The sequence below is a fragment of the Danio rerio genome, chromosome 4 (genome assembly GCF_049306965.1).
Source record: "Danio rerio strain Tuebingen ecotype United States chromosome 4, GRCz12tu, whole genome shotgun sequence".
NCBI lineage: Eukaryota > Metazoa > Chordata > Actinopteri > Cypriniformes > Danionidae > Danio > Danio rerio.
Window position 1 is genome coordinate 68,650,058 of NC_133179.1, and position 23,674 is coordinate 68,673,731.

The 23,674-nt window shown below is 38.6% G+C and overlaps 3 protein-coding genes across 4 annotated transcripts in view; 2 read left to right on the forward strand and 1 right to left on the reverse strand.

Annotated features, from left to right (window-relative positions):
* LOC137491476 (tripartite motif-containing protein 16-like) overlaps positions 1 to 23,674 on the forward strand; it is a 157,370-nt gene that overhangs the window by 77,008 nt on the left and 56,688 nt on the right. The gene's annotated exons all lie outside the window — the stretch shown is intronic.
* On the forward strand, positions 948 to 6,014 carry LOC141381855 (uncharacterized). Of its 2 annotated transcripts, XM_073949009.1 has the most exons (5): positions 948 to 1,281; positions 3,866 to 3,927; positions 4,583 to 4,836; positions 4,942 to 5,135; positions 5,272 to 6,014. In XM_073949009.1, exons 2-5 carry the CDS (start codon positions 3,895 to 3,897, stop codon positions 5,331 to 5,333), a joined length of 543 nt encoding a protein of 180 aa, XP_073805110.1. In that variant the 5' UTR covers positions 948 to 1,281; positions 3,866 to 3,894; the 3' UTR covers positions 5,334 to 6,014. The 2 variants fall into 2 exon arrangements, with proteins under 2 accessions (XP_073805110.1, XP_073805109.1); XM_073949008.1 differs by lacking the exon at positions 948 to 1,281 and having other exon boundaries at positions 3,761 to 3,927.
* LOC137491252 (NACHT, LRR and PYD domains-containing protein 3-like) overlaps positions 10,115 to 23,674 on the reverse strand; it is a 41,845-nt gene continuing 28,285 nt past the window's right edge. Inside the window, exons 8-12 of the mRNA XM_068220410.2 lie at positions 20,321 to 20,494; positions 20,017 to 20,190; positions 18,543 to 18,716; positions 12,915 to 12,961; positions 10,115 to 12,011 (exon numbers count right to left, since the gene is read on the reverse strand). Of these exons, the coding sequence (XP_068076511.2) occupies positions 11,491 to 12,011; positions 12,915 to 12,961; positions 18,543 to 18,716; positions 20,017 to 20,190; positions 20,321 to 20,494 (1,090 nt within the window). The 3' untranslated portion in view covers positions 10,115 to 11,490. The remainder of the gene's footprint in view (positions 12,012 to 12,914; positions 12,962 to 18,542; positions 18,717 to 20,016; positions 20,191 to 20,320; positions 20,495 to 23,674) is intronic.

Consider the following 23,674-nt stretch of genomic DNA (forward strand, 5'->3'; position numbering starts at 1 on the left):
ATAAAATTCTAATCTATTTTACAGCCAGCTCACAATTAAAGTTTACAATTTTTAGCTGAAAACTATTTATCGAATGCCTTATTATAAAAACTACATATATATATATATATATATATATATATATATATATATATATATATATATATATATATATGTATGTATGTATGTATGTATGTGTGTGTGTGTGTGTGTGTGTGTGTGTGTGTGTGTGTGTGTATATATATATATATATATATATATATATATATATATATATATATATATATATATATATGTCGTGGTTGCTAAACCAGTTCTTTATTGTCATTATCTGTTGTAGTAATACTGTCGTAAAGTGACTGTGGCGCATATGCGGCAGCTCTGCCGTATGTTGTTTTCGTTTTGTTGTGATATCCGAAGTTCATACAGTAAACTGGCATTTACCCAAAGCTCCGTTAGTGTTTGTTTATTGGACATAACATTTGGCGACTAGGTTTGCTTTATCTCTGCCTCCCCCGGAGCCATTTCTGCCCCACGCTGGTGAACCCCAGTATTCTGAAATCACGGCCCCGCTACGACAACTGCTCAAGCAGAACACCTCCTGGGCATGGACAGCAGATTGTGAGCAGGCTATTCATCAACTTAAGCGTCTTCTCACATCTCCACCAACCCTAGCTCATTTTGATCTCTCCAGCCCCACCCTGGTGACCTGTGACGTATCAGCGGTAGCAGTTGGGGCAGTCTTGTCACAGCTGCATGATGACGTTAAAAGGCCTATTGCTTTTGCTTCGCGGGCTCTGAGTACTGTGGAGCAGAAATATTCGGTGGGGGAGAGAGAGGCGTTGGCGTGCATTTGGGCTTGTGAGCGCTGGCACATGTACTTATACGGACAATCCTTTACACTCAGAACAGACCATCAGGCTCTTACTACCCTCATGACCTCTGCCGGAACAGGTCACAAGCCTCTACGGCTTCACAGACGGGCTGACAGATTGAATCAGTACAATTTCCTGCTGCTGTTCACTCCTGGAAAAGATAATGTGGTTGCGGACTTTCTGTCCCGTTCAATGGCAGATCCAGCTAGCACAGCCAATCAGCCAGAATAAGACTAAGAAAGTGAACTTGTGCAGTTAGTGTATGAGCCATTGCAGACTGCATTGTCACTTGAAGAACTTAAGGGAGAATCTGCGGCAGACCCACTCTTCATTACCTGCAGCACCTACATTCAGAACGGCTGGCCATCTCAACTAAGCGCTGACCTGACACCTTTCTCACGAGTCAGAGCAGAACTGACATGTTGGGGTGAGTCATGCATTGCACGGGGGCACAGAGAAGTTATTCCTCCATCCCTTAGGGGGCAGGTGCTGGCAATGGCACATGAGGGGCACGTGGGGATAGTTAAACTGAAGCAGAGATGCCGAGATTCAGTTTGGTGGCCAGGGATTGACAGGGAGCTACACGCTCTTGTACATGACTGTGCACCTTGTCTGCTTAGTGGTCAAACAGGTGCCCCAGCACCGCCACCTTTGCAACCTGTTGACTGGCCCACCAAGCCATGGGCACATCTTCAGATGGACATTTGTGGGGAGCTCGCCTCTGTTCCTCACCATCAGCGGTTTCTTGTTGTGGTGTATGACCTCCACTCAAAATGGCCAGAGGTTGCACCTATGGGCTTAGTTACAGCCTCCGCATTGGTCGATTTCTTGGAGCAACTCTTTTCCCGATGGGGAGTTCCACAAGTCATTACCACTGACAATGGGCCACAGTTTGTTTCCAGTGAGTTTTCATCATACTTGGCTGCTAAGTGCATCGTCCATATACGCACTGCCTTCTACCATCCTCAAGCTAATGGCGGAGTGGAAAGATTCAATCAAAGTCTGAAAAATGGCATACGTGCACACCTTGCCCAAGGTTTCCCCTTTAAGGCTGCTCTCTCCCAGACCCTCTTGCATTACCGTGCTACCCATCATGCCACCACTGGGGTGTCTTCTGCCTGTCTCATGCTTGGCCGGGAGCTGGAATTACAGTAAATAAGCTGAGACCACCTTATCAGCTCCCGATGAACACTTCGGTTCAAGCACGAGTTCACCAACATCAGCTCAACATGAGAACCAGGTACGGCAGCAAGCATCATGTTCGGCCCACAAAGATCAGAGTACAGGACTGTGTGAGAGCCTGTAGGCCACACCGCAGTAATAAATTGAGCTAATTTCTGTCTGACCTGTCTGGGCGCGTACTGAAGAGCGATGTTGTCGCGCGCGTTCTGATCAGCTGTGTTGCCGCGCGTACTCAAGAGTAGTGTTGTCGCGCGCCTACTGAAGGGCGGGACCGAGGGTGTTGCGTCGCGGGGGCACTTTTGATCATTTTGGAAGGGCACTTTCTATCCAAGACTAAAAAGGGCATGTGCACTGCACAGGTTGAGCCCTATGTGTGCACGTGCCTGGCTGTCAGGGATCTGAAGATGCCATGACAGCTCGCCCTGTGAGGACAAGGGCACGTCCTGCGCATTTCCAGGACTTCGAAACTATGTTTCATACTTGAGCTTAGTGGGAGGGGGGAAGTGTTATGGTTGCTAACCAGTTCTTTATTGTTCATTAATGTGTTCATTAATGTGATATCAGAAGTTCATACAGTAAACTGCTGTTCACCCAAAGCTCCTTTTGTGTTAGTTTATTGGACATAACATATAAATATATATATATATATATATATATATATATATATATATATATATATATATATATACACACATAAGTATATAGAACACAACATGATAAAACAAATGGAAAATCTAAACAAAAAAAATGGCTACTTCTTGGACACGTTTAATGCTTCCAAACAGTTTGCTGCATTTATAAATGACCCTTGAGGTAGTTCATTATGATGCTATTTACCTTCTATGTGTGATTTAATTGGACAGGAATCACATGACTAATTTTGTTAATCTCTATAGACAAGAAAAAGGTAGTGACTGCAAGTTGAAGGAAAGTAGTGAAGTAAAAGTACAGATACAGCACTAAAAATGTAGTCAAGTAAGAGTAAAACACAGATTTTTAAACTTAGTCAATAAATGACAAATCCTGAGAAAAAGTAATGTATTAACAGTAATTTGAGTATTTGTAATTAGTTACTTTACACCACTGAAAATATCCCATTTTAATATTTTTCATAACTGCTAATAATTGATGTGTAAATGAGCATAGTTCATCCATAAGGAGAGCTAATTGAAATAAAATATATTAAACGGAAATAGCATAAATAAAATCCATAATCTATTAGGCTAACTATAGAAGTTAATAATTAATTTGATCTGGAAATTAAATTGTGTCTATTTTTGTAATTTATTTGTCACTAGCAGAGATTTTCTTAACCACAGTACAGTATTGACCTTATTCTAAAATGAGGAAGTGCGCCTGTTTTCGCGATTGTCTTAGAACTTCCGTTTCAGTCGCCTATGGGAGAAATGACAAGGAATAATAAACGGCAAAAAACGGTCAAACTACTTGCTTTACAAACAAATGTTTGCATGACTATAAAGACCAAGTAGAATAATATAACAAGGAAATATCAGTTTGCAACCTCAAACAGCGAAACGAGCAGTTTTAATGTCTAAAAATGAATGGAAGTGAATGAGACCGGAAGTCTCGTGCCAAAAAGATTCAAATGGCAGCGCCCGCTTGTCTGCGAAGAATAAGGTCACTCCAGTCCAGTAGGGGGTGCAAATACAATTTTTAAGTTGATTTGCCAACAGCACTTAATTAAAGGAAGAAAAGCCGTGTTCAGTTCGCGGGTAACGTCAACGTGTCCTGGACTCCGGTGGTACATTTTGCAGTTCGCAGCAGAATGGAGCATTTATCGTCGTTATCTTTTGTGCTTTTTACCTCAGCTAAAAGAGTAACATTGAGGGAGGAGAACATGATGGTGGAGAATATTTCAAAAATCTTCCAGGTAGGTCGGTGCAACCACGTAGCTGACATAAGAACACTGCTTTATCGCTTCATTCTAACGTTAGGCCGTTTAACATTACACGACGTTTTCGTACTGTAACAGGAAACTTTTATGCAGTCATCTGTTGATTTACACGACAACGGTGTTTTTAAGACTGAAAATGTATAAATCTGTAAATGTTAAGTTACAAAGTTTTTGTTAACGTGTAAACCAATATATGAAAACGTGACGTCCTGCGCATGCATGGCATGCGTTCAGGGTTGTGTAGATCAAAGAATATACACATTTTCTCGCACATTTTACAAAACGCGACGAGCCGCTGACTGACGGTATGTCCTAACTTTGAGGCTTTGGTTCTCTAAAAAACAAAAATACTACATAATAATATTTATCGAAGGAGCTTATTTGGTTATTTTTAGGTTGGAAAATCTAGTCAGACATTTGGTTTTAGTTCAAAAAAAAAAAAAAAAAAGAATACCTAAAAGTATTTCAAATCTTTTTTTCAAAAAGTGAAACATGTTAAATTAGTTAACTACACAAAAAGTGAAATATTTCAATCATTCATTTTAAATTATAGATTTTATATATATATATATATAAAACTTGTATTTATCTAATTATTAAAGAGTACTATTTTTATATTTTATTTTTATAGGTAAGCACCCAGAGTCTGTACCTCACAGATGACACAAATGTGGCACTGTTTCCGAGATCAGATGGCTACTTCAGCCTATTGGATCTCAGAGACAAAGCTCATTATGAGGTCCATGGGTGTCCCATAGCGAATGACAACGCTGCTGCCTCTGCACCAGCGCCTTCAACAAGCAGCCAATTTCGGTTTGCAAGACCTTGTACCCCTGCGAGTCCCTCACTGCCACCCAGGGCCCAATGTCCGAAATACTTTAGCAAGTAAGATTTTAAATTATTTTCCATGGCTATAGGGTATTTTTTTCTTACATGTACACAATGTTCATTGTTGTGCAAAACTCTAAATGAAGCTGTTATTAATCCTAGGACTGTCAGCCTGGGGGAGTTTCAAAATAGCAAACTTGACACCAGCAAAATGGTGGTGATAAAATTTACAGAGCAAGAGGCAACTGTACCGATTTTGATGGCCAAAGTGAAAGATGCAATGGGAACCAATGACACAGTAATTTTGACAGACCACAATGCTGTTGAGATTTTAGACTTTTTTTTAGGAACAAGAGGTGCTTCAGTTAAAAAAAAAATATTCACCTTTATTTACCATGTAATCAAGTTGTCAGACTTTTTTGTTTTCTTTTTATGCATTCACATGTAAAATCTCACAAATAACTTGTATGCATGTTCTGTGTACTCATTTAGGTTCCTTTTACTGGAAGCAGAACTCCAGAAAAATTGTGGCTGTACTGGAGGCAGACTTTTAAGCCATAAAACGGAAGAGGCGGAGAATCTCGTAAGTGTTTGTCAGTGACTTGGTAATGTTTCTTAATTTACCTCTAGTCATCGGTGCTGTAAAAAGCAAATATTAGCTTTTAATAAAGAAAGCTGATTTGATGGAGCATATGGAGAAAAAAGACACTTACTGAAAAGCATGTTTTTATTAGTGTTTTATTATAGTGCTACTATATTAAAATCTTAGTCTTATTTTAAAAGGTATTTACTGCAGAGCCACTTGGGCAGAGCTGAGCTCCATCCAGCAAGGGGGAGCTTGAGCTCCAGCTCCTTTTTTTAAAGTGAGAATATACAATCATAGTGCATTATAAAGAAAAAAAAAACCTTTTTGAAAAAAGGAAAACAAAAAGCAAAAGAAAAAAACAAACAACAGAAAAGGTTTTTACATCACTCTAATACAGTTTATACATTAAATAAAAAGATTATAAATGTTTTCAAATCTCAGTTGTTTTTAAAGCCTTTTTGTGTAGAGTTAGAAATCATTTCAAAGTAATACTGCATTTCAGTAAGCAAAATATAAATAAAAAAAGGTTTTTGGTTTAAAAAATTATTATTATTTATTTATATTAAAGTTTGTTTATAAGATGATTAAGGAAATATATTTTCTTTTTATTTAAAGCTTCTGTTTTATAACAACATTTACAATTATTTACAAAAAGAGAAAAATATTTCCAAAGCAAATTAATAGAGGTAAAGTTGGTTTTATATTTGCACATTCGGACTTACGCTCCCCTAATAAAATATTAGAAAACTATTGTTTGCAAATTCCAAATAGCGAAATCACACTAGCAGACAACTATTATCAAACTACAACAGCGTTCATGGTCAAAGAAATCATGCTAGTGTTGTTTGAAGTGTTACTTACATGCGATTTCAGACCGAATATTCAATATCGCGTGAAAAACAACAAAGGGACCGTGTCACAAGTTCTCAGGTTGTTGAAAAACGAACAAAAGCAATTCAGCCAACTACCATAACGGTAAACATCACTTACATTTTGCATTACAATGACCTGTTTTGGTACCACTTTACATTAGGTGGCCTTAGTAACTATGTACCTACAGCCCAAATTACACATTTGTTACAGTGTACTTACATTGTACCTTCATGTTCTTACATTGTACTTACATTTCAAGTACACACATGCTTAATATGTAGTTACAAAAGTGTACGTACATATATATGCTAAGGTGTAAGTACACATTTTATAAGTACATATTTGTAAGTACGCATTTGTAAGTACATTATTTTTAAGTACACAACATATTTGCTATTGCTATTTTTTTTTTTTTTTTGCAAACATATTTTTTTTTACTTCTATTACACAACAAAGAATTATTGTTTATGGTTACCGCAAGGTGCGCAATATCCTTATTATTCAAAGATGCAACCAATGTTTGCAAAATACAGACAGTTGTAAATGTTCATTCAGTTCATTCATTTAATTTTTTTTGTGTCAGGAAAGAGTCATTTATTTATTTATGTTGTGGTGTGCACTTCACCTGTTGTAAATAATGCACATAAACTGCACCATCTATTCAGCAAAATGACAATAAAGTTTTATTTGTAAACAGTAGTTAATATGCAAAAAAATTAGAGGAAATAGCAATGAACAATATATTTTATAGCATATATAATCTTTGTTTATGTTAGCAAAAAGGTTCTCACTTATGTTGTACTGCATTAAATAATGTAAAAATACACATAACTTGATATTACAAATCTAGTAAATTCAATGGTCAACAGTAACTACGTTTAATAAATTATGTCAACGTATTAGTTAACTCTTGTTAACTAAGTAAATTTTGTTGTAAAGGGTGGGACCATTTGGACACTCAGGAATATGTACTTAACTACTGTGTACTTACACTGAAAATACACTAAATCGGCCCTCTTAAAATACAGTGAGGAGCCATTGTTGATACACAGGAACTACCGTGTGCTAACATTGAAAATACACTAAATATGCCCTCTTAAGATACAGTAAGGAACCCTTGTTGATACACAGGAACTACACTGTTAAAAATTGTCCCGTTAAAAAACAGTAAAATACTGGCAGCTGCAGTTGCCAGCAATGTACTGTTATTTTACAGTATGTTGCTGTAAAAATACATGGACTACATTGATTTACACAATACTCAAGTGAACTCATTTTGCTCACTGAAAGCAACTGCCTCAACTTGGTCAACTGCTGAATGAGTTTATGAAGTAATGTGCTATATATGCTTAGAAGTATACTTATAATGATAACTTATTTTAGTTAATTAGAAAAGTTCGGTTTAACTCTAATGTCTTATTTTTCACAACAGCACACATACATGTAAATCTGGAATCACCAGAGAGATTCTGACTGCATCAGCAACTAAACAGCCACTATCTTTAAATAGAGAAACATGCAAAATAACATCAGCAGTTCATTGTTCATCTTTAACTCATACACTGGCTCTACTCTCCTCCACAACGGTGACAGACAGAAGAAATTAGCTTCAGGTTTTACAGTAAAATACTGTTTTTTCCTTTATTTAACAGTAATCTACTGGCAGCTGTGTTTGCCAGCAATCTACTGTTTTTTTACAGTCTATTTCCGTAGTGTAAATTAACAGTATATTACTGTTAAAATACATTTTTACACTGTGTTTTTACCTCTCACACCTTTAACCCTTTAAACCCCAGAGCATATACTTCAGTTTTAATTGAAGTGTCCACACTACTGAGTGTTCAAGAAACATGGAGCAAAGCTGAAGTAAATTCATTAATTAACTGACTAATTAAATGATAATTGAGGATTAACAATGAACAAATGAAGAAATACTGAAGGGAAAAAACAAGAACAGAACATACAAAACTTTAGTCACAGCTTTATAATGAAATAACCTGAAGAACAACAAATGATTAAATCATTTAAATGATCAGCGGATGATTAAACAACTCTACAAACATCATCACCAGCTACACTTATTACTTAATACATGTATTTTTGTATAACATCTACTAAAGTTCTTCTTGAGAAAAAGTTAAAGTTTTACGTCACCATCATGGAGAACAGAGTTTGCTTTAGTTGGGCTCTTAGCCCTGTCATTTTAAACATTTATATATCTTGGCTGCTGCAATTGTTAAGAACTTTGTTTAAAAAGCTCCTTTGTTGTGGCAAGCCAGCCAAAAACCTAAATAAGATCTGGTGATGTTCATGTTGCTATTAAATGGCAGAGTCTGTTCTCATTTAGTATAATAAAATTTACTGCTCCTATTCAATGTTAAATTTATTGTTTTACATTATATGTCTATATATGGCAATGATTTCTGGAAGTTTTTAAGAATATCTTGGACAATAACACTGCTCTATGGTGTAAATCGCACTCAAAGAGACATCAATAATCAGCGGATGAACCTCAATAATGGTGACAACTAACAAAATTAACAGTTTAACTCACAAACAGGCAACTGAAAGTCTAAACATAAACAACAGCAGAATCGAACACAAATAAAGAAAACTGTTAGACCATTATACAACATTTATTTATACCGCAATGCATGCTGGGATATTTGTACCGTGCCACTCCCAGCATGCATTGCAGCATGAAACATTTGAGATGTTACCATTGTTGAGATACAAGGTCAGATTCATGAGGTCTGAGTGTGTATTTGTCATAACTGAACTGTTTTTGTATGTTATTTCTTAACTGTTAAGTAATTACAGAGGTATCTTTTCTGTTTCCACTTCTCATTAATTACATTAATACCTGTAACTAAGCATAAAATCTATTGCATGAGGCCCTTCATCCAGATTTATAACAAAACATTTATCAGAACTAATTTCAGACTAATAGATTTCTCTATTTATTGACTTTCCAACTTTATTGCTATAATAAAAGCAATTTGTTAACTCTTTATTATAGTAATTGGAGAGTCTGAATTAATAAGTTCAAGGGTGAAGAGCCCAACTAAACCAGCCCCTCACTCCATTACGGTGACACAAAAAACACCTTAATTCCTGTTGGATCTCAATGAAGTCAGTAATAAGTGTGTCTGCTGTTGTTTGTGAAGTTGTTTAATGATCCTCTGCTGAGACTGAAGCTGTTTTATTTGATTTTATTTAATGTTGTAACTCAAGTCACTGTTTGTGTTTCTTGATTATTTTCTTTAGTAATTGTGATTATTAACAGCAGGTGTTCATCAGTGTCTGAATTCACTCATTAGTGTTCATTAAAACTGTCAGGTGAACTATATTAGTTAACTAGTCTATGAAATAGTGAACAAGGACACAAAGCGTGATTTCAAACACAGACTTCAAAACATCGAATCTGAACTCTGTTAGCTCACAGTTTTCTGCAGTTGGTTACTTTCTCGAAAACAAAAATGTTACCCAGAAAGCACTGTTTTTAACAGAATATTACTGTTTTAGTGAAAAAACATTATTGTACCGTAGAATCTGACCGTTTTTTAACAGCAATTTTTTACAGTGTACCGTGTACTACACTGAAAATACACTAAATTTGCCCTCTTAAGATACAGTGAGGAACCCATGTTGATACACAGGAACAACCATGTACTTACATAGAAAATACACTATATATATACTTCCTCTTCGATTCCCGGAGGTATAAATCGGGCTAAAACTCCAGTATTTGAGCCCGGCTTTAAATACAAGATTAAAAAAAGCTATTCTCCCTCGTTAGATAAGCGGTTGAAAGTGGATAAAAGAAACACATTTAGATGCAAGGTGTGAACGAAAATTGTTGAAGGAAATGTAAAAATAAATAAATAGTGTTTTTTTTATTAATGTAACGAGCTTATTTTCAACCTTTTATTTCGTATGACATTTTCAGGCAATATGCAACTATTGCATATTTAGTTTGCACAACAATAATATACATGTCAACAAGGTACAATAAATAAAATGAAAATTTGAGTTTATTTCCTATTTTTTGATTTGTGCAATTGTATTAATGTAAGGTGTGACTTATTATTACTTATTATTGAGAGAAAGAATCAAGTAAAAGTCAAAAATGGTTAAAAACCGGTATAATCTACATTCAGGCAGTTATATTCTTCCTATACAAAGTCTATCTTGAATAAAAGTAGAATCACTTTAAAAGATTTAACCATAAAAATACCAAAATCACTTTAGACATTTTAGATAGTATTAACTACTAGAAATAACAATAGAAACATTTGATTCCAATTACTCAGCCCTCAGTTCCACTCAAGGTCTCCATGACCTCTGACCTAGATTGGTGGTTTCTGAAAATAGGTATAAAGAGACTGGCAAATGCACTGAACATTCTTATATTAAGCAATGTGTTAACTTATTCATTAATTAAAATCAATTCACAGTTAAATACTCATTCAAATGATCAAATAATTATATTTAATAAAAAATTATGAGAAACAAGATGATGAGAAAAGGATAAACGTTGCTCCATGATGAGATGGATTGGAAAGCAGAAATCCGAATATTTCAACACACTCTCACATGCACACACACGCGCGCACACACACAACACACACTCACACATGCACACAAATACACAACACACTCTCACATGCACACAAACATACACTCTCTCACATAAACACACTCACACACACACGCATGCACGCACACATAGACGCATGCACGCACACATAGACACAAACACACACACAGACTCCTTCACACATGCACACACAAACAGACACTCTGTCTCGAACGCGCGCACACACACACACACACACACACACACACACACACATGCACATGCATGCAAACACACACAAATACAGACTTACACACACACTCTCTCTCTCACACACACACATTCTCTCTCTCTCTCTCTCTCTTACACACAGACACACACTCTTTCATGCACACACACACACTCTCTCACATACACACTCTCACACACACACATTCTCTCTCACACAAAGATCTTTCACACATACACACACACACAACAGTGAACACAATGTGTGCAAACACACAGAAAACATATGTGCACACATACAAACAGTAGTGAACACATGCACATGCACACACACACACACACACACACACACACACACACACACACACACACACACACACACACACACACACTGCTGCTGCTGGCTACTCCTGCAGAGGAATCTGGGTAAATCTCTCGTCAGTCTTCAGCTCAGTTTCACTGATGATCTAAAACCAACCCAAAACCCAGGGCAGAGCGGCTCAGTGAATGTGGTCTGGACTGAGTGGATGATGCTCATTGTGTCTCTATAGATGTTGTAGAAGATCAGAGTTCCTGCACTGTGATCCACAAACACTCCTATTCTCCTGCTGAGCGGCCCCACTGGGAGATCAGTGTCTTTGTTATTGTGTCTAAATGTGAAACTGGAGGAAGAGCAGATCAAACTCCAGGACTGAGCATTATATCCAAACCCACACTCAGCACCTCCCTTCCTCCTGATGCTCTTATATGACACTGATATAAACACACCAACATCTCCACTCCAGTCAATCTCCCAGTAACAGCGTCCACACACACTCTCTCTGCACAACACCTGATGAACATCAAATCTGTCTGGATGATCAGGATACGGCTGATTCTCTAACACACTCTTCACCTCTCTGTTCTCCTCAGACAGAATGAGACGAGTGTGTGCTGTGTTTAGATCCAGAGTGAGGAAACAGACATCTGAACACAAGAACACACACATTTATAACCATAGATGTGTGCGTGTGTGTGTGTGAGAGACAGAGAGAGTGTGTGTTTGTGTGTGAGAGAGAGAAAGAGAGTGTTTTTGTGTATGTGTGTGTTTGTGCATGTATGTGCATATGTGAGCTTGTGTGTGTGTGTGTGTGAGTGTGAGAAAGTGAGTTTATGTATGTGTTTGGGTGTGTAAAAGTGAGTTTGTGTGTATGTGCATGTGTGTGAGAGTGTGTGTGTCTGTGTGTGTGTAAGAGAGAGAAAGAGAGTGTGTGTTTGTGTGTGTGTCTGTCTGCGTGTATGTGCATATGTGAGCTTGTGTGTGAGTGTGTGTGAAAGTGAGTTTGTATGTGTGTATGTGCGTGTGTGTGAGAATGAGTGTGTGTTTATGTGTGTGATAGATTGTGTGTGTGTGTGAGAGAGAGAGTGTGTGCGTGAGTGTATGTATGTATGTGTGTGTGTATGTGCATGTGCATGTGCATGTGCATGTGTGAGTGTGTGTGTGTGTGTGAAAGTGAGTTTTTGTGTTTGTATGTGCATGGTGTTTCTGTGTGTGTGCGTACATGCGTGCCTGTGTGTGTAAGTGTGTGTGTGCGCGTGCATGCATGAGTGTGTGAGAGAGTGTGTGTGAGCGTGCCTGTGTGTGTGAGAAAGTATGTGTGTGTGTGAAAGACTGTGTGCATGTTTGAGAGTGTGTCTGTGTGTGAGTGTGTGCATGAGTGCGTGTGTGAGAGAGAGTGTGTGTATGCATGTGACAGAGAGAAAGAGAGTGTGTGTGTGTGTGTGTCTGTGCATGTATGTGCGTGAGTGTGTGTGTGTGAGAGAGAGAGAGAGCGTGTGTGAGTGTGTGTGTGCATGTGTGAGTGTGTGTGTGTGTGTGTGTAGTCCTACATTTGCGTGGTCCTGCTGTAATCCTCGTGTGTCCTCCATGATCCAGACTGTAAACACACACAGATGGAGAGAATGAGCTGTTTAGTTTCCCCCTCAGCTAATAAGCTAAAGCTAGCACTGAGCCGCTCAGCTACACGCTCCAAACTCTTGAGCTAAAACACACAACACTTGTTGGTTGAGCCGGGATGCACAATGAATGTAACACAGTGCGTTCTTTTCCTCTGCTGTTGGTGAAGCGAGCGCAGATACTGCTCATGTTGATGGAGACACCCTGCTGCAACATTCATTTATTACAGTGATCACACTTAGCTTTGCCATGTGTTAACCTTTCCTGCTCTGTCCCTTTGCTGTATTCGAAATAGCAGGGGAGATTCACTTATTACTCCATGGCCGAATAATATTAGTTTCGGGGTTAATTCCCTCCTGTTTTCGTTGCAGCCGGTGAATGAACGAGGACACATGTAACTTGGTCCAATTATTTATTACTATCCGTGTGGTACAACTAAATCAGACCATACAAAGGGAACATCAGTGCACAACTCTCTCATTACCAAAAACCGCTCTTCTCTTTCTCTTTCTCTCTCTCTATCTCTCTCTCTCTCTCCCTCTGCTTCACACACACAAACACAAACTGCAGCCCCGCCCCTTAAAGGACTCGCACATTTTACAACACTACCCCCACTCTGGATGGTCATAAGTAACTTATGCCAATCCAGCACAACATATACAATATAACATACTTGTTTTTTTAACACTTTAGACTAAATAGCTAAATAATATGAACACTATAACATTACATGAACTCAGTCAGGTTAGGTAACCACCCAATCACCAAATCTGTCTGGTGCTTTTGTCCTTCAACCCAATCTTGTACAGCGCTGGGGTGGGAATTTGGTCAAACCACCCCCACTGTCCAAAGTATCATTAGGGGAAGAAGACTCCCCATCAGAATATGCGGGAGAAAACGAGGTTTCCTCAGTATTTGTGTCTCTGACTAGAGTTTGGGTGCTATCATGCGTTTCGCTTTCCTCCATGCTAGAGAACAGATCGGACAACTCTATTTCTGCAGAATGCATGCTAATCACAAGTGGTGGCACTTCCACAGGTTTCCATGGCGTGGCCAGCTGTATGGCCCAAATATTGTCCAATGGCTCAAGACTGCAATAGGGCTTTAACTGGTCATGATGGACCACTTTTGCCTTGCTTTTTGGGCCCTTTTGGATGCGATAGACAAGATCATCTAACTGTCCCAGGATAAAGAAAGGACCCTCGTATGATGGAAGAAATTTCCTGACCTTGTTCTTAACTCTTTGTGTTCCTTTAATGAGATACCACACAGGATCCCCAATCTCAAATTTCGTGCGACAGCAAGTTTTGTCATACTGTCTCTTTGCTCGGACCACTGACTCACCAAGCACATCACAAGCAGGCTATTTGATGTGCCAGTTCCAACCTTTGTTGGAGGGTTTGAACAGAATCAGGAACAGTGCTATTTGCATCTGAGTAGGGGGGTAAACCAGCTACCAGGTCTACTGGCTCACTCAGCTCCCGGCCAAACATCATGTAATTAGGAGTGAAGTGAGTAGCACTGTGTCTGGTTGCTTTGTAGGCCATGACAGCATACGGAATCATAAGATCCCAGTCCCAGTGGTAACGTTCCGCAGACGTGGACAAGATTTTCTTTAGAGTGGAGTTAAACCTCACCACCTGACCATTTGACTGGGGTCGGAATGGAGTTGTGCGTGTCTTTTCAATGCCAAAGAGCAAACACATCCTCTTAAATACTTCAGATTCAAAGTTTCGACCTTGGTCGCTATGCAATGCCTGTAGAGCCCTATAACGACACACCCAATTTGATGCAAGAACCTCTGCTACAGTTTCTCCCTATCATTTACTATGGGAAAGGCCTCCACCCATTTTGTAAAATAGTCCTGTATCACCAGCACATAAGTCATCCCTCGCTCAGTTTCGTTCAGTGGCCCCATGATATCTAGAGCAATACGCTCCATAGGGGCTCCTACTCTAACATTTCCCATTGGAGCCTGTGGAGTTTTCCGAGGCCTGGCAGTTGATGCACAGCTTATGCATGTTTGACAACATAGAGCAACATTTACTTTCATCGCGTCTGGAGCTGTGTCACTGTACGCTCAACACCAAAATGTCCACCAATTGGTCCATCGTGCATGTGTTCCATGACTGTAGCCTGGTAGATACGGGGCAATACTATCTGTGGGTAAAACTGGACGTCATCCAGGCAATAAAATCGCCTTACCAGAATACCATCCAGCATAAGCCTGGGCAACGGTGTGTGGTTGTTTCTCCAATAGCTTCTGTACAATCTCAGTATCCCTTAAAGAATGAGCATCAAATGTATGGCAATGGTACTGCTAGTTTAAAAGGCAAATCCTACATCATTTTAAAATAAATAAATATTAAATAGTTTTAAAAGCATAAATAAATACTATAATGTTAACAGGTTTAAAGGCATATTTAATATAGTAATTAAAAGATTTATACAATAAAACTCAAGAATTTAATTTCATGTTGACTTAGTCACTTTGGAGTGTGGATGAAGAAGGCACAGCAAATGCTCATGCTGATGATGAGGGGATGGCATCTAAAAAAGATGATGAAGACGCTTTGGATGAGGGAGAGCAATTCATGGAAGGAGTGAGCAGTCAAGGTCAGTAGTATTACCCATTGTTATCCAGTGAAGCACACTGTGTTGTCTGAACTTCTGTGTAGGAATTATGGAATGTGTTTAATTAAAAATATATAAATATAAGATATAAATATATATATATTTTTTTGTTTGTTTTTATTGTTTATTTATTTGAAGGTCGGAATCCAAGGCCGTCTTGTCCACTGGCTGCCCTTCTTGGTGAACGATACGGTGGTGGTGCAGCACAAACCAAGAAAAATACCCAAGAGGTCTTTTCCACCGCCGGAGAGATCATCACTGCTAAGAGAAGTGCACTTCTCCCAGAGCATGTGGATCAAATTATTTTCCTGAACAAAAATCTGAAGACAATGTCGATCACTTGGTCTGCAGTCATGTGGAGAGGAGAGTTTGTTTAGTGTTCACTTAAGGCCTTAAGGTACTTTGCTAATATGGGTACAATTTTATTCAACTTGAATTATTGTCTGGCTGCCACGGTTTATTTTTTCTGCTGGCTAGACTGGCTATCTCATATACGTGTAGGCTTACAGGCCTTAAAATACTCCACTAAGTTTTAAGTTAAATGTTCTTAGTGACTTAAAATTATTTTGATGTTTTGGAGAAGCCATGGTACTACTATGTTTACTTTCATGGCAGCTAGACTTGCTACCTCATGTTTTTTGTCAAGCTAAAAATATGTCAAAGAAACTGTTCAGAACAGGCCATGTGCACTTTAACTCTCCATTGTTAATTGCAAATTGCAATGTTGCACTATTTACTTTTCAAAGGCTTGTAAGCTACAGTTTGCACTGTTTCAATTAATGAAACAAATTTTCTCATCACATCTTTAATTAGTTTTGTCCAGAATTTATTTTGAAAGCTGCCTGATGTTTAAGTTTATTTCAATTAATTAAATCCAAGTAAATTAAACACTCCCAAGATGTCACCAAAATCACTTTGTCTCTTTTAAATATATCAGAAAATGATGTAAGCGTATCGAATGATATAGAATCGTATCGAATTATATTGTATCGTATCGTTGGCTAAATATCGTGAAATAAATATATCGTATCGAGAGCTTAATATTGTGTATCGTATCATGAGATTATTGTATCGCTACAGTCCTACCGATCACAATAGGCCACCATACCCTCTCATATATGTCATCATTTAATACATGTAGTGATTTCCCTGGTTTGCGGACACGCGGTCTCAACTCAATAGCAACTGCAGCAGCACGCTCCGAAGAAGGGATATATATGACCTCAATTTCCTCAACTAGGCGACTGTAGTCCCACTGAGCTGATCGTGGATTCCTATGGACTATTGCTCCTGCTGCACCCATTAAACAAAATTTTAATTGGATGGCCATAGTCTCTTTAGCCCTGTGGTTGGCTTTTGCACAGCTCTCAAATCAATAGAGAAACTCCCTCCATGGGGTGGTACCATCATATTGACCAGGACGCAAAGTGGGGACTCTTTCCTGTGGTCCAAAGTCATCATCACTCTCAGAATTTTGATACTGTGCAGTACGTGGCCTGTGTGCCCATGACGCATGTGGTTCACATATGGGGGAAGAGAATCCTAATGGGACTGTGGTATTATCATGCTGCTGGAATACGCTAACATATTCTTTGTGCTGGGATGCATTACAACACAGAGCGCCAGGCTGTAGAATATCTGCAGGAGTGCTATCGACAAAATTTCCCACATAAGAAGAAGAGAATGGATTCATTTCATCCATGGGGTTGTTACGGTAGCTGTTAGTGGTTCTGCGGGCATACAGCCACCATTGTATTGCATCCTTCTCGTTCATTCCTAAAGTGCAAACAGTTAGTTCTGATTCCAGCGTCTTTCACCATAGACATTGGATGGATGGAATGACTGATCGTATTTCCGAATGAATAATGCTTACTTTCAGTTGCAAAACGCTGAATAGTAGTCACCATTTTGACTCACTTTTTAACGGGGTGTAGAAAACGGCGTTTGTATGCTTTAAGCTCAATTTCCAGTGATTTTTCACAGCCTGCTCACCCATGCTGCAAACGTCATAAAGTCTGTCCCTTCGTGGTCGCCAGTGTTAACCTTTCCTGCTTAGTCCCTTTGCTGTATTCGAAATAGCAGGGGAGATTCACTTATTACGCCATGGCCGAATAATATTAGTTTCGGGGTTAATTCCCTCCTGTTTTCGTTGCAGCCGGTGAATGAACGAGGACACATGTAACTTGGTCCAATTATTTATTACTATCGTGTGGTACAACTAAATCAGACCATACAAAGGGAACATCAGTGCACAACTCTCTCATTACCAAAAACCGCTCCTCTCTTTCTCTCTCTCTCTCCCTCTGCTTCACACACACAAACACAAACTGCAGCCCCGCCCCTTAAAGGACTCGCACATTTAACATCACATCGTTCTTCAGCACATGCAGCCTTTGAGCACATGTTGCAGTCCATCTCTAAACTATGTTCAGATTATTAAAGCTGCTCACCAGCGCCCAAGTTCCTGACAGATTAGCAAGTGGAAAATACACATGTGTGCACAGAGAAGAGGAATCCAGATGTTGATTTTAGAACAAGAGTCTGAACATTAATCCAAGTGTCTGATTCCAGAATCTGAATCCATCTTCGATCCCCAACCCTATTCCTGACCTGATATTGTAGAATTCTTCAGCAGAAATGGAGGAAGAAGTTTCTCTGCTCAGCTCAAATGCTGAAACTGTACAGTGTGTCCCGCTTAATGTCACTGTAACTGAGCCAATACACTCCAACATTTACAGAGGAGATTCTTTTCACACTCAATGATTTGCTCTTCATAGACATGACTGGAATACTCTACAAGCTGTATCTTCTGTCTGTCCTCACCCCATAACCCTCACAGAAAACTGAAGCTGATCACAAAAGAGCTTTCTAGTGTCTTTTTAAAGCCATTCAGTGTAAAAGCACAAGGCCAGTGATGCTCCACATACTTGAGTTTGTCCAGTGTGTAGTTTGGATCCTCCAGTTGTTCAGAGAGCAGCTTGACTCCTGAATCTCCTGGATGATTGTAGCTCAGATCCAGCTCTCTCAGGTGTGAGGGGTTTGAAGTCAGAGCTGAAGACAGAAAACCACAGCCTTCCTCTGTCACCATACAGCCAGACAATCTACAAACACAGCAATAGTCCACATCACACAGTTGGACAATCACACATCTCTTTGTGTTGTGAAGATGCTGACTGCTGTTTCTGCTCATGTCAACAGCAGTGATGAACACACACATCCTGATCAGCTCTCCTTATTGATCGAGCCCTCGCATCAGCAAACACACACACACACACACACACACACACTCACACACTCAACAAGGACTCGACATCATCTGTAGAAGTGTACAGAGCAAAGACATTGTTCATAATACACCACATCAAGCTGTAAAGTCTGCTGTGAGGAGGAAGAAGACACACTTGAGCTCAGAAGATCATCTTAAAGTCATGTATAAAACACAACAGGAAATGAGCTGATTTCATCATTTATATTGTGATTCTGTTGTGGATTAAAACAAAATGAGCTCAGACAAACACAAAGCCGCTCTCTTCATGTGTTCATCACCTGACCCACAGTCACGTTCACACTGATGCTGCATTAGGGGACTTTTATTCTGTCAGGAGAGAAACAGCTGATCAATATTCATGACTGCTGACTCTCCTTCACATTCAGCCTTTACCAGATATTGTTTTAGATGAGCGAGTAATCAGGATTATTTCAGACACTTTATCATGGGACTTTGATTTGTTTTCAAGAAACTGAAACTGCACAAATATGAGAGCAGCTCAAACCTTCAGCAGGACACAAAACAGCTTCACTTTAGCGTTTAACTCTGCTGCTTTCACACCTCCAGATCCACTGTTCTGCTCTGAAACAGGATTAACACTGGTGTAATGTTTATTTGTGTTCTTGCTGCGCTTCACTTTCACACAGAAATGTTGAATGTTGACACCCACAGACAGACACAACCTGGTAAAGTTTTCAACCAGTGAACTGAGACTGCAACTATTAGTGAAATCTATATTAAAGCTCTTCAAATATGATTTAGATTTACAGTAATTGTTTTTCATGTTTAAATCTGATTTATTCTTGTGTTTAAAGCGTTTGTCATTCCTCTACTTCAGTGTCTCAGACTCATTCAGAAATGATTATTAAATGCTGGATTAATGCACAAGAGAGTTTGGCGAACACGTTTTACACTATTTCAAATATATATTATATGTGCGGCTGTATAAGTCACATACAGCGCTCAGCATAATGGAGGACAGCCCATTCTGAAAATGAAGATTTTCCTCCATTTCTCAGTCAAAATTGCTGTTATCTGGGTTTAGTATCACCCAGGGTTAATATGTTCAAGCATGAAAAGCTCTAATATGAAACCATCTACCTGTAGTTATTGTTGAGTGGAGAATCATTTACCTCAGAGTCTCCAGTTTACAGTTCACAGTCTTCAGTCCATCAGAGAGAAGCTTCACTCCTGAATCCTGCAGGTCATTGTTACTCAGGTCCAGCTCTCTCAGCACACAGTTTGAGGATTGTAGAGCTGAAGACAAACTCTCACAGCACTGAACAGTGAGATTACACATGGCCAATCTGAGAAAGAGCACACATTACTAAATACCACACTGTTAATGTGATCAGTCGTATGTAACAAAATAAAACAAAACAAAACAAAAAAAAAATCAATCAATCAAAAAAATCAATCAGATGCTTAAACTCAGACCTCAGTGTCTCCAGTTTACAGTTCACAGTCTTCAGTCCATCAGAGAGCTTCTTCACTCCTGAATCCTGCAGGTCATTGTTACTCAGGTCCAGCTCTCTCAGCACACAGTTTGAGGATTGTAGAGCTGAAGATAAACTCTCACAGCACTGAACAGTGAGATTACAGCCCTGTAGCCTTTGTAGAGGACAAACACGATAAGTATGTGTTGATCTAGTGTGTTTAATATGTATAACTTCACTAATTAGTGAGCACATCTGGTGATTTTAGCATTTAATAGTATTTATGTCCATAAAACACAATTCAATGGCTTTCTCACTTTATTAACTCTTTATTAAACAACGAACACTGCAAGCCGATATATTTTTTATTGTTTTATTTATTAATTAACAAAAATCTTTATAAGTTGCATCTAAAAGCACTTTACAAAATAAAGTGAAACAGATGCAAATATAATAGAAATATAGAAGATAAATAAATATATTCATTGCTGTTTGCTGTTTGTTTTTGTTTCTAAAGATTCCTCCATGTCAGTGATCAGGACTGCCTGCCCTGTAATCTTGCCTGCAGCTCCTCAGCCTTATCCAGCCATGTCCAACATTTCAGTTGTCTCTAGTACAGCAGTTTCAATCTTCTCTAGTACATCAGACACAGTTTCTAGCATCAACGGTATGTTGTAGCGAAGACATAAACAAGGATGTAAACAACGAGAAATGCTGTTTGGCACTGCTAACAATTTAGCTAAAAATTCATATTTATCATCAAACCGCTGTAAACACACAATATTCAGCAGCGCTGCAGTGTCTCTCTATGCGGACGCTTTCCCTGCGTTCTACATCTCAGATACTGAACTCACAAAAGATATGAGAATGTTTCATATGACTTACAGTTGCTTATTCTGAGTATATGTGACAGACACTTGTCAGATGATATTTTAGAGAGCAGACGTGAGCTTCAGCTGTGTCCTCTGTGTCATTTTCTGTCTGATTCAGGCTCACACTGATACGGCTAACAGCTACTCTGACTGATAGGATTTACACAGCGCAAAAGTGCATCCAGATGAGAAGAGCTGAAGGCATGAACAACCTTCGCCAAATCACTAAAAGAGAGGACAGACTTCAACTTTGGGATTGAGGATTAATCCTTTGATTTTATGAGGAAGTAGACTTGAGAGTCATCAGCATATAGATGGTAATTTATGCCATGTTTTTCAAAAAAATTTCCCAACGTAAATAAGTAAAGGTAAAACAAAACCGGATCAGTATCGAGCCCTGCAGAACTCCACACATTAATTGAATGACAGAAGGACAAGAGTTGCCCAAACTGACTGATATAGTTCTATCCTTCAGATATGAAGAGAACCAGTCCAAGGCTAGACCCTGGATATCAGCGTGTTCTCTAAGCCAGGGGTTTTCAAACTGGGGGCCGCGGCCCTCCAGCCAGATGGCGCTAGGGGGGCCGCAAAAATTTTTAGATAAGCGGTAATCAATGGGCCCACATAGATGAATTTTGTGTCCCGCATCATTCTGAAGGTTAATATATTTTTATTATAATTTGAGCTCAAAAGTACCGCAAAAATTAAGCTTTATGTTTATGTCATTTCAATGCAGTTGACACTTTTGTGAAACAGGAAAAGAAGCGCAGCGGCTCGCCTCTGTGCACGGGGACTTTTATTGAATAAGCGCTTCTGGCCGGGCGCTTCCTGTGATTTTTGGCGCTTGTCTGCCGCACCTGACGGCGTTTACCTTTAACTTACGCTTACCTCTTTTACGCTAAACAACTAAATGAATGCTCAGGTCTATTTACTGACAATATTTCAGTAAAATACATGATCAATAAGAACATTATCGGAGGCTAAAAGCACTTCCCTGTTTATGGCTTGCGTTCCTAAGTAATCGATCAGCTGGGTGCTGCGGAGTGCGCGCCTCTCTGCGCAGGCTTTACTCATAGGGAATTATATAAAAATATATATTTTAAAGACAGGGCACAACATTGCACCTCGTCCACAGTGAGACAGGCTTTACACTTTGCATTGTACAAATATAAGACGGTCCTCTTTGGCAAACAAACATATTAAAATTGTAAAGCAAAAAGTGCTGCAATAACAATGAATTAAGCTGTCATCACATTAGCGAGTGCTCAGAGTTTCACTCCTGTTAAACTAATGACAGCTGGATGAGCTCTGCAGTGGACCTCTTACTCACATTGGTTCATAACTGGATGATTAAAAAAAACTAAATTGTATACACCCTGAATAAAACCACTATAGCCTATAAAAATTATAATGTATCTGTTTGTGTTATGTTATAGGGCTAATTAATTATTAAATATTAAAATGTATTAGTGCTCTGTATTTAATGGAGCTCAACATATCTGATCAAATTTTAATACTCTGAATATAAATGCATATTTTTAAGATGTTCCACTTTTTCTCATATTTATTTGTGTAACTAAATTAAATGTAATGTTGAGTATTATTATTAATAGAACAAACTGGTATGAACATTTTAAAGTCAGCAAAGCTTCTAAAATTATGCAAAGTAAAACTTGTGGCTCTTTAAACTTGAATACCCAATTCTAGATTGCATTTAGGAAATTATTTTTTATCAGTGTAAGTCAGGATTGTCGATCTGAGTAAATTATGATGTGCACAAAAAAAAGAATAAAAATAAACAAAACACACTGAACCACTACAGCCTCCATTGTAGTATTGCTAGTTACAACAGTACAGTTAACTGTTAACAGGCTGATGAATGACAAAACTCTTTAAAACTTCAAAGCTTTAAATCTTTAGATACATTTAGACTCTCAGCTGTGAGGGTAAATACAGAAGAGTCTAGCTGTGCATAGGCAGAAAAAAGCATAAAAATGGCATAAAAAACTGTGTAAACGTGGTGACTCGAACACAAAATATGGGTTGATGGAATCCAGTGAGAGCAGACCACAATAAACACTGTGCATGAAGATTTGATCAATAGATTGAAGCACTGAAACCATGTCAACTCAACTAACATCTTACAAAAATTAATCCAGATAGTGTATAATATAGATTTATTGAATAATATATAATAAAATAAATGTATTGAATAATACAATTTAAAAAAATTAAGTACAGTTGTTAATTTGAGGGGGTGGCGTCATTTTTATTTTTTGGGGGTCCCCGAAAGAATTCGCCCTACACAAAGGGGCCCTCAGCTGAAAAAGTTTGAAAACCCCTGCTCTAAGCTGATTAATGAGGATGTCATGATCCACTGTATCAAAAGCAGCAGTGAAATACAATAACGAAAGAAGAACAGGGCTACCTGAATTAACTCCTGCTCTTGCATTTGCTTTGCCTGCTTGCACGTTTAGAAGAAG